This window comes from Protomyctophum parallelum (genome assembly GCF_964188405.1).
Source record: "Protomyctophum parallelum genome assembly, chromosome: 11".
Classification (NCBI taxonomy): domain Eukaryota; kingdom Metazoa; phylum Chordata; class Actinopteri; order Myctophiformes; family Myctophidae; genus Protomyctophum; species Protomyctophum parallelum.
The window spans coordinates 28,048,519-28,065,684 of NC_139707.1; the positions used below are offsets into that span (position 1 = coordinate 28,048,519).

The window sequence follows — 17,166 nt, forward strand, 5'->3', positions numbered from 1 at the left end:
TCGGAAATGCGCCCTGAACGCACTGGTGTGCTCTCTTGTCGTTCGTTTATTCAGTGCACTCAGTGCGTTGTCGTTCGAAAATCCAGTGCGCTACGCACCGGGTGTGCCGAGTGCACGCACTGAGCAACCCTACCCTCAGGGTAGGGTTGCTCAGTGTGAATGGTGTGTTGTAACTGGTCGTTCGTAAATAAGGCACACTGAACGCACTCTGTGACGTCACCGCCCACCACACTCAACAAACTGACCACATTCCCGGTGCGCATAGCCGAACGCGCCGATGTATTGGTGAGGTCTGGCCTTAACCTAAACGTATTCCTAACCTTAACCTCAGTAAAACAAATTTGTTTCTTTCTTTCTTTCTTTCCTGTACTAAAACAACATAATGGTGGAGCTTGCACGAAAACAAATTTCACCCACTGATTTCGCATGCAAACCTGTGATAATGATAGTCTTTATTGTCCCCTCAGGGATATTCACCTTCACAGTCTGTTCTAACATAAAAACACATAACCATACAGCACACAACAGCATTACATGGCAGGCACACAACAACATAATACCAAGACAATACAATGTCCCTGGTATAACACAGAACCATCATATCAGCGAGGCAGTTTGTTTAGTGCAGGCGTGAACTTAACAAGGGTGGCTGAAGGGACAAAAACTTCTACTAAAACAAACCTTTTGCTATTTCAAAGTTCTGTATCTTGGTCCCGATGGCATGAGTCTGAAGTGACGATGTGGTAGGCCTATTCCCAATGTTCTCTACATTTACTTTTATTCCACTACATCTCAGAGGAAAATATTGTAGGCCTACTTTTACTCCATTACAATTATTTTAAAACTTTAGTTACTATATAGATACTTTTGATTATTATTACAAAACCTGCATTAACCACTTCAGCCTTAAACTTTGGCTATAGATTTGAGACATAATTATGATAACTTGTGAAATGGGACATTGTGCATAATGAGTATGTTTACTTTTGGTACTTTAAGTATATTTTGATGCCAATATGTTTGTACTTTTACTCAAGTAAATTTTGATATACCAGACTTTTACTAACAGTGTGTGTCTATACATTGCAGTACTTTTACTTAGCCATCACTGGCTGATTCTGATTCTGAGATTTTGAGAACACTTGCTTAAATGCACCATCTACAGGAAGCTGCAGGGAGCACAGCTGCACAGCATATGCATACCCTTATCACACCAATGGGCCTGCAGTGGAAGCTGAACAGCTGAAGCTGAACAGTTGCATGCTGGTGTCGTGGTCAGTAAATAGCAGACCTACAAGCTCACAACATGTCCAGGGTGTGTATTTGTACAATAACTGGCATTAATTGGCAAATTTGGCACTAAGAAGTAATAGATACATAGAAATATTCTTGAGGTGTTCCAAAATCTGTGATTTTTGTGGTTGTTGTTCTGAACATTTCTGAAAATAGAAAGGCCACACCTTTCATATGATATCATGGAATGTGTCAGTTTTCTGAAGTAGGACACAAGCAGGCGAAGGAGGTAGACACTAGTGACTGTGGTAATCAAAATAATTAACTACAATAATGAACTGATAGCGTTGCTCTTAGCTTACTGATATTCACAAAAACATTGCTAAAATGTTTCTTGTGAAGTGTAAAAATGTCTATAAGGTGTGTTAAAGTATGCCTAAGTATGCCTACAATATGTTTTATACTAAATAGTTCTCACATTGCCACCTCGCTATATGCATCCGCTACTGGTTCCATCTTCATCTCTTTGCCAAGTTCAAGGCAGGCTATGATTTGCTGCTGAGAACATTTCTAGTCCTTTCATTCCGCGTAGGTGCTGCATCCATTCCTCTGCCACTGCAGGCATCCAGGCCCGGGCATCTAATGGAATGGTCCGGGCAGCTAGCCTGACAGCGTGTCGCAGGTTCGAATCCCGATCCCGACGACCTTTTCTGTGTGTCACTCCCCATCTCACTTTCTCTCCACATGTCCTGGCAGCCTACTGTCCTATCAATAAAGCCATCCAAAACGGCAAAACCACACCTCCAGAATGTACATTTTTGAATAATAGCCGATTTACAAGCTTACGAAGCATTGCACGAGCTTGCAGATCGGCTATTAGATTCCCAAGCCAAAGATTGTGTTCTGCTCCACCACACCCTGCCTTCGAACCTTGGTCCTGTACCAGTGCAGGACACCTCCTTGTAGATCTGATATTTTTGATACGACAGTATATGCAATGTGGCCCTCTGGAGTGAGTATGGAACTATAGTGGCCCTCTCATCTTCAAAGTTGCCCATCCCATCCTCTAACCCTCACCGTCATCTCATCGTCCCCTTGACCTAAAACCCCTTCATCCCCTTCACCCCTCTTTCCAGTTCAAGTCATCTCCACATAAACCTTTCAGTGGTTCTTACATTTTCTCATGTCAAGGACCCCCACATTGACACATATTAGCCCGTGGACCCCCATTTGAAAAGATACGCCATGATAAGATAAGATTTGTTACAGCCATGGCAGGGATTCTCAATCATTTTAACTTCAAGGACCCACAACTCTACTATATATATGCATTAGGCCACAAACCCTCCATTTGATACCATTTTGATCTCTGGGATCCCAAATCGACACTAGCATAGTATTAAATTGACTCTGAGGCCCAAACCACACCAGCTGTAACTCCTTGCAACAAAACAAACGACACCAGTGCAACTCCCATTGGGAATAATGGTTGCAAGTAGTTGCATCATGCAACTTGCATGATGCAAGGAGTTGCATGGCGACCCTCTGGTGTGGTTAGGGCTCCTAACTGTCAATCATAGTAATCAATCATAGTTGGTTCCTAAATATCAATCATCTCACAGGGGGTCCCCAGACACCACTTGGAGAACCTCTGTTGATGTTTAGTTGATACAGGAGTTAACTTGTCAGCTAAATTAATGAACAGCAAACAATTCAACGTAGGCCTTCCAACAAGATCCAAGAGACAACACCGCGCCGGTGCAGAGCAGTCACTATACTTTATTTTAGGGGAGGGGGAGGATAGCATACATTTTGTCTTCTGTACAATATTCAACAATCACTTCCAACCAAGCCCTGAAACAGTTTGTTAAATACTTGAAAAAAATGAAATCAAAACAAAAACAAAAAAGGAAAAGATGTCATTCTTTATCCTATTGGTGGGGATGGCCTGATGGTCTGCTGATGGGAAAGTTAGGGCAGCTTTTTGAAAGAACACAAACACACACCTCATGGCGTATTAATGGTCTCATCCTGAACTACTTTTCCCAGGCTCTTTTCCACTATGAAGCCTGGGTTAGTACAACCCAGAACCTTCCATTCAAACCGTAATAGTTCAGTGAGTTTTTTGTTTGTTGTCGTTTACATTTCCGTTCTAACCAGAAACCCCCCCTGAATTGGGGAGGTAGGTACATCATAAAAAAATTGTAGATGTACAAGCTCACAAGGCAACATATCCTGAGACCTTATGAGCTTGTAGAAGTTCTGGGTTTCACAGAACTCAGGCATGGTTCTCAATAGTGGTCCAGGGACCCACAGCGGTCCTTGAGGGTGTTCCACGTGGACCCCAGCTAAATTTGTTAATACAGCGTCACAATCATTTAAAAGCCTTTATCTATATTGTATACGTTGGATATTCAAAAATAGCAGATGTACAAGCTCACAGCACATCACTTCGTGCCACTTGTACATTGAACATTTTTGAAAAATCTTGAAAGTGTTGGACAGGCAGGGGACCAAATTAAAAGTTCTGAGAACCTTATCTGGAAACCTAGTTGTAGTGTGGGTGTTTCACAGTACTGGCATGGTTCACTTAAGTTCTTGTACTGGAAAAGAGCCAAATAATGTCAGCATATGTGAGAAAGAAAGAAATAAGTGAGAGTTTCCAGGTCAGATGTGGTGGTGTGTGTTGTGTTCAAAACACTGCTGCTCTCAACACTGATTGATGTGGGGTGATGATGTCATTAGAATGGTGGAGCACCAGGGTGATGATGTCATTAGAATGGTGGAGCACCAGTAGGCGGATGTCTGAGGTATCTAATGAACCCATCCAAAAATACAAATAAAGACTTCACCAGTGTGGGGGGAAAACAGATATATACACCACACTGATTCTTCCACAAGGGGAAATTAGTGTCATTTTTGAGCCTTATTGGACATAAATTAATAAAACAATTTGTTTTGTTTTTGTTTGTTTCTTAAAATACCATTGTCATAAAATAAACAACATAAATCTTTTTCTTTTAATATTAACATTATAAAGGATATTTTTTTGCCTCAAGACCATAAAAAACACCTCATGCTAAAATCACAATCTAAAACAACATTCATATGTACATACTGTGCATTTTGCCATCCAGTTATCTAATGTTCTTGAGGAGAGGTGCGGTGGTGGGGGGGTTTGGCTTTGATTAAAAAGGACAACAAAAAAACAATGAAAACAAAGAAAGAACGTAATGTGGGCTGCGTTTTCATAAAACCATTTCAAAGAACACATTTTTTTTTACGTGACATAAACAGACAACTTTCGCTCGTATGGCGAGACATATTTTCATTTTCTGGAGAGGATTGGTTGAAGAAACAGCGTTTTTGCAGAGCACAACAGCAGCATAAAAAAAAAGAAAAGTGGAGCAAAAGGTGGATAGCAATGCCTATAATGTTGACCGTCCTCTTTTAGCGTTAGTAGTGCTACAGATAACAAAGTCTGAGTTATATCAAAATGGCAGCGGGTTTGCAATAATGTTTTAACTCCTCCCTGCGTCTCAGATACAACGATCTTTGGCCTCACGTCCAAGTCCACAAATGTTCTGGACAGACAGCAACGTGAGCCAACAACAGCATCAGTGGATTGAACACGATTGCTCGTCACACCTCCACTGGGAGAGCTCTGAGGATTATCTGTCTTTTTTTTTTTGTGCTGAGCAACCTATAGCTCTTTAAAAAATATAAAACACTAAACAAAGGAAAGCTGAGGACTCTGTGGTGTTGTGGCCATTTTTTTGCCGGAAACTTGTGCTGCTAATTAATTCAGTGGTTCTCAACCTTTTCTGGATTAGGGCCCCATTTGTAAGTTGTCAGATAGGTGTATTTTCAGAGCATGTATATTTTAATGACCAATCAATTGTGTTCTGGCTTGGATCAATCGGTATTGCAATGAAAACTCATTCAAGGCTGTAAAACGTTTAGTTTTTTGTTTTTTTTACATATAATTTATTTTTATACTATCATTAAAATCTTTAAGTATTTTGCTAATTATTTGAGGGTTTGAGGCCCGCTTTCAATATCCTGGCAGGCCACCAGTGGTCCCTGCCGGCCAACAGGTTGAGAAACAGTGCTAAAAAAGCATGCGCACACACACGCACACACGGAGCTTGACAAACCGGCCATGTGGTATATTAGCACCAAAGGCCAGAGGATGCTCTGGTTCATTTAACCTTTTTTTTCTTTCAAAAGAGCTGAACAGCAGCAGCAACAAAACGCTACAGAGAAGTAAAAAAAAAGTTGGCAGGTCTAGTGTTTGCTCCAACTTTTAATTGCATACTGTTAAAAACGGAGTATAGAAAACATAGCGTTCCATCCCTGAATGTCTGTTTTGTGGAGGAGAAAAAAATAAAGTTTTGCTGGGTAGAGAAGCACACAGAATTTTGAAGCCACTGTTGTGGAAACCGTTTTGCAAGATGGACCTGTAGCCCAAAAAGATGTCATTGACAGGTTGTTTCTTGTTTTAAAATGCTACAGCTCCTCAAGTTATGCGAGGGCTGGCTTGCATTTGACCTTTCTACATTATCAAAGATACTGAGACTTGACTTTTGAATACTTTTTTTTTTTTTAAAGTAGTAGTTGTAAAAATGGCACAACGCCAAAGAGAGGGGAACAATTCTATTGGGTTGATTGGTTAAGAGGGTCCCCCAGAGTGGTTGAAGAGGCAAACAAACGCATGATCCGCCCGTTTCCAACCCCTGAACCCAACAGCAGAAAAAAAAAACAACGCTGACTGTAGCAACTTCATGTCCGTACACCCCTTTTTGACATACTGTAATAGGTGTCAAAAAAATTATGGCACGAGTCGCAAAGTCAGTTGGACCGTAGCGGATGAACGTTTTCCTGAGATGTCTTTGAAATCTGGTGTGGGTAGAAACACCTCAAAAGAAAAATAAACTAAATACGAACATACAGAGAGGGGGGAGACCTAACAAATAAAAAAAAGGGGGGTGGGGTTCTACAACTGACCCACCTGTATTAATAGAGGCTCAAAAATGGAAAGAATTCCTCCCAAAATAAAACAAAAAAAACAGGCATGCATTGTAAATATTCAGTGGACACCGCAAACCTAAAAAGGGGGAAGTGCTTTCATTAATTTCTTTTTCACGCTCTCTCTCTGAAATTCATATTCTCAGGGATTTGTCTTAATTATAAAGGGTCTAAATTTCAGGACGACAACAGTCACAATCACATTAAAAGTAGCATGGGGGAGGGGGTCAACGAGGAAACACAGAAAACTACTGTACTAAGAAGGCAGAAACACTGTTTTGTGAATGGCCTTTTTTCTCTTTTCTTCTTTATGTTGGCATACTCATAAAGTCACCCCATCCAACGCCCCCTACCTACACCGTGTGATTTGAAAAAGCTTCAATACCAAACAGGTCATCTGAATGTTCCGTAGTGGTCGTTTTAGTGTTATATACCGAGGAAGTCCTCTACTGGTAGAATGTGACACTGAGGTATACCTGGTTGAGAGAGGTTAGAAGGATACACGTTTCCGGTTTTGTTTTTTTTGCCATGATGCGCTGCTCGAGGTGGTTCTTTTTGGTCTTAAGGTCCTTTACACATTGGAAGTAATTGCTTGGCGTAATTGGAACCAGATGTAGTCCCGACACAAGCGCAACCGTAAACCATGATGAATTGACAATGGTTTTCCAAACTGGGTTGATTTTTCGGAACGAAAATAAGAGCATCGACCTGTTATGAAGGAGGCAGGGCCAACATTAATAGTTTGATGTGAAATATCTTCTGACTCTGGATGTGTTAAGGACCTTAAGAGGAGGCAATGAGCAAAACTGGAACGCATGGTTCCACTCGCCGCCAGCAATGATAAATGAACAATGAGGATCAGAGGGCAATAGCGGACATGTTGCATAGTTCTTGTATCACCTTGAAGTCAGTGACACCGCGGTGTGGGGAGGATCTTTCTAAAAAACTATACATACAAACATGCCAAGATTGCCTATGAAAGCCCTGCTCATTTAGCATTAGCTATGCCAAAATGTTTTACTCACAAAATAAAAACCATGCATTACATTCTCACTCAGCTCTCGACTCTTTGCGCTAAAGAACCCCAGAACCACAACATGAAATGAAAATTATTATTTTTTAAAAACAAACAGAATTTACCCATAAATGGTAGTTTTCGAAAAAAATGCTGCGAGGCAGGTCTGGATAAATAAACTTGATTACACTCTTAGTCTCTCTCTCTCTCTCTCGGTTGATATATATGTATATATATGTATATATATATATATACAGCAGCGATACACAGACATTCAGAAGCTGTTTCTTATTGGCATTACATAGTCATTCATAGAAAGACAAAAAAAAAAAACAGCAAATGTGTCTAAAAACCGAGTTGCCCTTTTTTGTGTTTATACTGAAATGAAATGAAAGTGTGTATGTTCTCTCCACGGCTCCTTTTTCTTAGAAAAGAACCCAACAGTCTGACGTAGTCTTTCCAGGAAGTCTTTCGACAAAAAACGGAGCAAACTAGTTTAGGGTTAAGGGTCAACCTTAAAAAGGGCAGAGTTCATTGTCATGGCGCTTAGCTTAGCCGTGGTCCACCTTGAAAGAGGTCATTTCTCTGTGCCGTTAAAAGAGTTTTCTCCTCCATGATTGGAAAACAAGGATTTGGGCTCCTGAATGTCTTGTAGGCACACATGTAGCCATAAGCTACACTAGCAATACGCTACAACACGTGTAGCCATACGCTACAGTAGCAATAAGCTACAACACGTGTAGCCATACGCTACAGTAGCAATACGCTACAACACGTGTAGCCATACGCTACAGTAGCAATACGCTACAACACGTGTAGCCATAAGCTACACTAGCAATACGCTACAACACGTGTAGCCATAAGCTACACTAGCAATACGCTACAACACGTGTAGCCATACGCTACAGTAGCAATAAGCTACAACACGTGTAGCCATAAGCTACACTAGCAATACGCTACAACACGTGTAGCCATAAGCTACACTAGCAATACGCTACAACACGTGTAGCCATAAGCTACACTAGCAATACGCTACAACACGTGTAGCCATACAGTTACAACACGTGTAGCCATACAGTTACAGGGGACCAGAACAATGGGAGCTTCCAGCCAATCCTGGCCCCGGGATTCAGCCTGATCCGCCACCCGGTACACCTTGTGTACAATGGGATGGCGGTATACGTGGTAGAAAAAACAACAACAACAACGTAAAACCAAAATTAAAAACACAACGAACGGGACGAAGTCTCAGCTCTGTCCGCTCACGGGGTTCGAGGGGAGGTGGGGGGTTGGGAGGGGAGGTGGCTCAGGGTGGAGGGGTGGGGTGGGGTTTGGGGATAACGAGTGAGTCTGTTGAGGCATCCCGTCCGTCTCGTTGTGATTTTGGTTCTCAGCCTAGTCATAGGCTGGACTCTTTGGGCGGGTAGTCCACGTTGGTGACCATGGTGACCACGGTGACTATCTCCTCGGGCGCCGTGACGTTGCCCAGGCGTTGCATCTGCACCACGCGCTCCTCTACGCAGCCCGCCGACAGGCGTGCCTCCGCCTCATGGTCCCAGCACTCCTCGATGGTCTCGCACAGCATGGCCAGGCCCTGGGGGAGTAAATTAATTAAGGCTCTATGCACCACATACCGTATCTGGAACAAAGTCCCAGAAAACTGCAGGTCTGCTGCCACTATTAATTTATTTTAAAACACAACTAAAGACCTTTCCGTTTGCCACTGCCTGTACAAATCAAACTGCCTTGCATTGTACAGCTGGATACATAGCTCCTGTTAAACCAGTTCATAGCGCTGCGAACAGCAGCGAACATCATAACAACTTTCACGGACAGTACAGCACAACATAGTATGAGTAGTAGCTTGTCATGAGCTATTATAGATTTTTTTCTTACCTTACTGGAAAACCTTTTCATATTTTTTTTTGGGGGGGGGGGGGATGTCTACATTTTAATACAGCAATCCATCGATATCAATCCGAAAATGTAATTTGTACTTTTGAATACTATAATATATATATATATATATATATATATATATATATATATATCCTTTTTAAGTAGCACTCCACTACTTTCTAACTTTCTAAACAGTACAAAATTTAGTTGAGTAATACTTGACCAGGAGTATCTATACTTTGACTCAAGTACTGTGGGCTTGAGTACCATGTCCACTACGGCATAAATGGCCATGGATATTTTATAAACTTTTTGTAATGGAAAAAACCCACACAAAAAAAGGAAAAATGATTTTCTAATCATTTCATAAAATGTTAATTTAACAAGGACATGACGGTGCATGGCCTCCTCCACAGGGCACAGTGACGGGGCCAGAGAGCAGACACCATTAGCAAAGATAATCCGCCGTTACAGACACCGCAGGGGAGGAAGTGGCTCAATGCGGCCTGGAAAACAGATACGATGGAGACACTGATAGTGCAAAAACAGTGCGAAGAAGGCCACTCAGCACCAATTTCAGACAGAAATGCCTGCTATCTTCTTCGACTGGGTGGGGGCTGTGGGGGAACTGGCCGCACGAGACGGTATCAGTCTACGATCGATAGCGGTCTGCTGCTTGGGGGCTTGTTGCAGTTAGACAGACAGGTTCAGACTACTACTTAAGACCCCTGGTCAGTTAGGATGCTCTACAGACAAGACAGATTCAGACCAGTATTTTAGACCCATGGTCAGGAGAACACAAACAACATGACAGTAAAGGGAAGCAACGGGAATGCCACATTTGAGAGACAGAGAGGGAGATGAGTGAGAGAGAGACAGTGAGAGGGACACTAATTTGATACGACGCATTGTAGGCCAACAGTTCAGCGTGGCTGTATGATACGTTTCAGGGTGTTTTCCGTGTTCATCTTTTAAACCACTATATGTCAGTGGTTCTCAAGCGCTATTTTTACCTCATTTTTCGTAGTGGACAACGTGTTGTCGGATGGGGTCCGACAATCCCCCAGGATTTTATCATTTGGCTATTCGAAAATAGTAGATATAGATTCATAATAGATTTCTTATACATTAAAACATTTATCACCCAAATCGTTGTTTCTGGAGGTGCATGGCACAAACCTATTTATTTAGATGGGGGGTCCCCGGCCACATACACACATTTGGAGGTCATTGACATAAAATCTGACTATCAGTGCTTGACACAGCGGTGGGGACTCACCGAGTGTTTCTGCCAGCACTCCCTGAGTATGGGCCTCAGCTTCTTGTGCACCACCACCTCCTGCATGTCCTCCAGGGAGGGATGCTGGCCAACCTCCTCCTCAAACGGCAGCATGTACTCATCCAATGGGCCTGGAGGAGATGTTAAACACACATGGCCAACAGTTAAATCAAACCAACAGATTAAATCAATTATCCATCTATCCATCAATCATTGATAATGTTATACAATTATCTGTTCACGATCAATTGATATTTTGGCCATATCATTAAAACTCATTCACTGCCAAGAATATTTAACCAGAATCAGAACCACACTTTTTTCATACCTACGTCACCTACTGTAGACACAGGATCTGACACGAAAGCAGGCAGGCTCTATTAATTAGCTCAATGGTTAACAGTTTCCGTGCCGCGAATGGATTACTCCAGGTTAATGTCGCTGCCGTATCGGACATACCCGCCTTTTGTTTTATGTGTTTAATCCGCCGTAATGTAATGAATCAAAAGAAAATCCGTCTTCGTCGCGGAGTATGAGACTGGATGGCTTCGCTGTGATGACGAAACCGGAAATCGTCACATGCTGTGGGCTGCTAGGGCTTCTGGGAAATTGAGGCCAATGGAAATGCATTGGTTGCAACGCCTCATTGAAACCAATCTTGTGTGCGTCTTCCGGGTGCACCAAGATGGTGGATGCTACACACAGATCATAACAAACCACGGGAGCTTTTTTTGATGGATTTTCGCGGATTAAAAGCCCAAATAATTCAGCGTATGCTCTAAAGGTAATACAACAATCTCGGCAGTGAAGGGGGGTTGATTCAAATGCGGGTTAATCGTAAAAAACAGTCAAACTGTTAAAATGTCGCAGGAAACCGGGTTCAAATCCGGGGTAGAAGAGGAAAGTTACATGGCGCAGCTTTAACAAGAGCTTCTGACTAAATAATTCACGCGTTGGAACACAGGTTCTTTTTTTACAGTTCCTGAAAAGTAAGGCTATAAAGTACATATATATATATTGCCACTGCCCCCGACAGTGGCAATATAAGGAACAGCTGTTTTAGGAAACATAAATGATATCACACCACTGATGGTTCTGTCACTGAACTCTGCTCCAATGTACTGACACAGGTCAGGCAGGGGCATAGAAATTAAAGTATAGAATGTACATTTTACATTCAGATGATTTGGTCTGGCAGATACAGGCAGGGCCATGCTGGCATTGACTTTCGGTAACCCACCCCTATTCTGTTAAGTATGGGCAGGCGTGTTCTGTGCTAAAGGCAAAAGAGCTGGTGGGGCAGTCCCAAAGCCAGGTCCGCTCAATACTGCTGAATAGATCCAGACAGATTGGATCAATACAGGGCAGTGCTGCGCTCTGTGATCAGAATAATGGAAAAAGGCATGTTTTTTTTTTCTTGCATCACAGACTAGAACATGCAGGACACAAAGCACACACATCATATGTACAGTATGCAGACTATGCACAAACAGACACCCACTATTGATATGAAATGAACGCTATTTATTTCATTTCATGACCTCTCCCGTGTGGCTAATTTTATATAAATATACAAATAAGCTCTGTGATTACTATATCGTCTGTCGGGTGGGAACCTCATCTCATATGTCCAAAACGGTTACTTTTCAGGATTCAAATTCTAGTAGAAAAAGTAGCAGATCGACAAGCCGAATTTCGACCTTCGGATCTGCTACTTTTGTGTGACACTGTAGTATGATCAAGCAGGACGCTGTTTTACGAAAAATCACAAAAAGTTAAAATATGGAGATAAGAGGTTTCTTCCCGTCAGCAACGATATAGCAACGATATAGCAACTATAGTACACTGCTCACTCATGGCTTCCTTTGTCGGTCTGTCGCATACAGTACATGTACTGTAATGTACCGTCAAACCATTGATTGTACTATTGCACTACCGCTTAACACGTGCTGGAACGAAGCCAACGTTACGCATATTACCAGAAGGCAATTTCCTGTGCCTTGCTCCCCCCCGGCTGGTGTGACTGACTGGCACTGTGTGTGTCCCCTTTTGTCATCAGACCACACCTAACTCCTTTCTCCTTTCACTTCACGTACCATCTGCAGCCTTGCAGCGCGAGGCCAGCTCCCACAGCACCAGGCCGAGGGCGTACATGTCTATCCTCAGGAAGGCGTCCCGCTGGAAGTTGATGGCTCCCTCCAGGACCTCGGGGGCCATGTACCTTCTGGTCCCCACCTGGCGCAGAGGGAGGGACGTTTTAGAAACCTACCAGTGGCGGAAAAAGTACTCACATGTTTTACTTAAGTTAAAGTATCAGTACTGCAATGTAGAAATACTCTGTTACAAGTTAAAGTCTGGAATAAAAAAAAGTACAAAAGTATTGGTATTAAAATGTACTTAAAGTACAAAAAGTAAAAGCATTCGCTAGGCAGAATTTAACACAAGTTTTTAAATGTATGAAATGTATAAAAAAATACAAGCTCACAATGCTTCGCAAGTCGCAACGCATTGTGAGCTTGGAGATCGGCTGTTTTGAAATATATCAAAATATTATATAGGCTGAAGTGGTTAATAAAGCAATAAGCCTCTTGTGGCTTATTGCTTTATTAACCATTTCAGCCTATATCACATTTTGGCCATTTCAAAATAGCCGATCTCCAAGCTCACAAAGAGGTCTCAGGTTACCGTGTATTTTATAATGGCTGAGAGGCGTGGTGAGACACGACGCGTAGCGGAGTGTCTCCAACCTTACTCAGCCATTATAAAATATACAGTAAACTGGGACCTCGCATGGCTTATTGCTTTTCTAAAACTGTTACAAACATATAGCAATATTAACCTCATAAAACTATCAAATTCACAAAAGTAACTACACTTTGCGCCCACCAGAGCGAGCCACAATTCCTTGTTTCTACTCGGCGGTTTTTACGAGGCCGCCCGGAGCCACACATTGACAGTCATATGAGCGCGGGCGATGCTTAAGACACCCGCACGGCCTGGGTTTGTAAGGCAATCAAGCGCTCCCCTTCCCCAGTTCAGCTACAGAGTTGCGGGATCAATGTAACGCAGCTGGGAATGATATAAAGTGATTAAAGGTGTGGATTATTGTGAGATTTTCAGCGGAAATGAGCCAATCAGAATCAAGTATTTGGACTAACCGTTTTAGAATGTATGTTTTGAAATAATAATAATCATAGAGAGATGACTTCTGCACACCCGGTAGACAATTCACTGTACGTAACCACATGAACCCTAGCGCATCGTTTTCCCTTAACAGTTTTGGTACCCATGTTTGGGTCGCGGGCCAATTTGTATGGGTTGCAAGAAAATATCCCACTCCCCGAAGACCGGCTAGAACTCATTTCACAAACGTCAAACTGTTCAAGGGTTCTATGCAAACGTGCTTAATAATTCATACATGAGTGGCGCTTTATAAACCAAGACATGCTATCCATTGGTCAGCGGATTTAGTCTTTAATACATACTGTATATCTATGGAAGCTTTTGGGATGAATCGGGCAAGACAGGTTATGTTGGAGGTTAGGAAGAAGGCACCTCATTGTAGCTGGAAAAGTTTAATTAAATTTTTATTTTGATTCTTCATCGACTTTGTAGTGAGTGTACTTATGTTGTAAAATCCCCTGATAGTGTAATGGGATTTAGAGAAATATCCACAGGTCAGGGTTAACTACCCTATAAACGTGACCAGGGTCCCCCAAGGCAGGCGCTATCCTTGGGCCGGGTTTCTTTTCTCTCTACACCAAATCGCTTTGCTGACACAATGCGTATAACACAATGTGTCGTGGGCTTGTAGTTCTGCTATTTTCACTGAATGTCTGCCTATTATGACATGCCCAGAATAAAGTTCATGTGGTTAAAGGAAAGAACAAGGTTGCAGGTGTATGTATGAGTTACTTTTTTATTTTACCTATAATATTCATTATCTTAAGTCAAAATTGTTGTACAAATATGCATGTATGTTGTTACAGACATTTCATTTATGTAAATCTGCTCATTTTTAGTGGAACATAAATTACAACAAAGTGGTTTAACCCATTTCAACTGGGAAAGCATCGTGCCCTCTCTCTCTCACAGTAAATGACAACCTTGTACATCTGCTATTTCTTTGGGGGTCGTGGCAAAATACATATTATTTTGGGTGGTCGAACTACTGATTTAGAAGGCATTTGTAGAATGGGCCTCCCGGGCGGGCGGGCACGCACACGCACGCACACGCACACGCACACGCACACGCACACGCACACGCACACGCACACGCACACGCACACACACACACACACACACACACACACACACACACACACACACACACACACACACACACACAGTGATATGAATAAACAAGGTTCCGAAAAGGTTTGACCTTCACATGGATCAAATGGTATATGTTCCATACAGTCCCTGTACTGGGCAGACTGAGATAAACTGAATGACATACGAGCCGTGCTTTCCTTTCGATAAGGACTATAGGCAGCGTGAGCTACAAAGTCGATGCGGGCCTTTGTGATATAAACCAGTGTGTCTCAACCTGCGGGTCGCAACCCCCAGGGGGGTCTCCGCATGATTTGACAGTGAAGTGACAATTCAAGGGCTTTTAAAGAAAGAGAAAAAAAAGAAAGAAAAAGAAAAGACCATTACTCCACCAAAACTAATCAAACTGGTTGGCTGTTCTACATGCATACAACAAACCAGTTAGGGAAGAACAACTATTCTAGTTGCTAGTTTGACCAATTCAAAAACTGTTTAATCTTAAAATAAAATAGAATATTGTCTACCGGGTGGAAACCTCATATGTCCAAAACGGTTACTTTTCAGGATTCAAATTAATTTACAAAATATATATATAATATATATATACCGGTATATATATTTTAAGTTTAAAATATGCAGATGAAGTTTCTGCCCGACAGCAATGATATCTATTATTACTGTAGACTTTACCAGCCCTACAGTGTTGACATTCTAGGCCTCTATGGAAGATAGAACATTAATCTATATAAACATATTATTGCCGGGCCACCTAAACCCCATCTCCACAAGGCAAAAAACTCACCTGTCCGTGCGTGTCTCCGGCAGACTTTCCGGACTCGAACCTCAGAGCCAGTCCAAAGTCAGCAATGCAGGCGCTCAGGTTGGATTTCAGCAGGATGTTCTTACTCTTGATGTCCCTGTTCGGACAGAAGTCTTCACTCAGTAACTTTAAACATGGATTGAGGGCCAGCCTGATCATAAGGGGCAAGCTCCAAAAGTGACCTTTGATATATCATTGGCACACAGCCGATATGTCCCGATTTTTGATCCAATTAAAACATTCAACAATACATGTTAGTCAGTATTGGTAGTCAGTGGTCTGGTCAGGCCTCGTTGTGGTTCATCTGCATTGGGGAATGGGTCTGTGTGTACCTGTGAGCGATGGCAGGTTTGTGTCCGTCCTTCAGTCCTGGGATGTCCTCGTGGAGGTAGGCCAGGCCACGGGCCATGGTCTGGGCCATGTGACACAGCTCGTTCCACGACAACACGTTGGCCTTCAGGTAGTCCGTCAGAGAGCCCTGTCAGGGAGGAGGGAGGAAGCAGCCGGGTCAGTTGCTAGGGTAGTCCAATAAAACGTTAACGCTGTTTCCCAGTGTTTGTGGGTAGACGAGTGTTTGCGACCGGTCGCAAGTAAATATGCCATTTTTTTTAAATATTACATTTTAAAAGAAGTAAAAAAGAAAGAAAAAAAAAGAAAGAAAGAAAAGTCAACATATTTCAAAATTAATTTCATAAATGTCTTTGAAATGAACCTTTAAAGAGAAAGTGAACTTGTGAGCAAAAAGGTCACACCGCTGTGCTGAGCAATGTGCTGTGAGCTTGTAGATCTGTTATTTTCACTTGTTTGGGTCCCAGGGAGAATTTCTCTTTTGGGTCTCGAGCTTTTATTGCAGACCACTGTCTGCAATAAAATACTTGCTCCACCACCTTTCTACAAGATGCTGGACAAAGAAATATAGATTTTCCAAAGCGTGGGACCACGCAAAGTTTAAAATCACACTTGAAAATTCACTCCTTGGCTTTCGATGATCCAGAGAGTTTTTCCGTCAATGTGTTCCACCCTCTTATGTGTGTTTTCCCTGCTGTTTATCGTTTCCTCTTAGTTTATAGTTGTTTACCGAGTGTACAGCACTTTGGTTCAATGCTGTTGTTTTAAATGTGCTCTATAAATAAACCGGACTGTATTGGATAAACAAAGCACAAAGAGGCAGTTTTCTAGTTGCAGCATCTGACCACTAGGGGGCAGGCTATGCCAGTACAGAAGCTGCACAGAAATCTGCTTCTACTGTACATTACCCTATTCTCATGAGGAAGGCCAGGATAAGTTATCCTTCTGCTGGGAACATGTCCCAGGCTTCTTTTGAAATTATGATTAAATGCGTGTGTGCAGTCTGTACTGTGAAGACGGGGTGTCAGCTTAAATGTACATACCGGTATTGCATGTCTTGTATCCTGATATAAGTGGTTATATGATGTATTAATGTCCTACTTGATCACACTACAGCGTCACACACAAACATCAACAGTTAGCTGATCCACAAGCTTGTAGATCTGCTACTTTAGAATTTGTGGACATGCAACACAGAGATCTGCCAATGAATTCAAGTCAGACACATGTCTGTGACTATGAGAAGGGAAATGTATTTAATTTGCCAATTAA

The 17,166-nt window shown here is 42.2% G+C and overlaps 1 protein-coding gene across 2 annotated transcripts in view; it reads right to left on the minus strand.

Annotated features, from left to right (window-relative positions):
• Window positions 1–2,992: 2,992 nt before the first annotated feature.
• Window positions 2,993–17,166, minus strand: part of acvr2aa (activin A receptor type 2Aa) — a 64,088-nt gene continuing 49,914 nt past the window's right edge. Inside the window, exons 7-11 of one of the 2 annotated variants that reach the window (XM_083776926.1) lie at window positions 15,879–16,024; window positions 15,529–15,643; window positions 12,551–12,689; window positions 10,455–10,585; window positions 2,993–8,870 (exon numbers count right to left, since the gene is read on the minus strand). In XM_083776926.1, coding sequence (XP_083633052.1) covers window positions 8,676–8,870; window positions 10,455–10,585; window positions 12,551–12,689; window positions 15,529–15,643; window positions 15,879–16,024 — 726 coding nt within the window. In that variant the 3' untranslated portion in view covers window positions 2,993–8,675. Of the gene's footprint in view, window positions 8,871–10,454; window positions 10,586–12,550; window positions 12,720–15,528; window positions 15,644–15,878; window positions 16,025–17,166 lie in introns of both variants that reach the window. The other variant, XM_083776925.1, reaches the window with a different exon arrangement.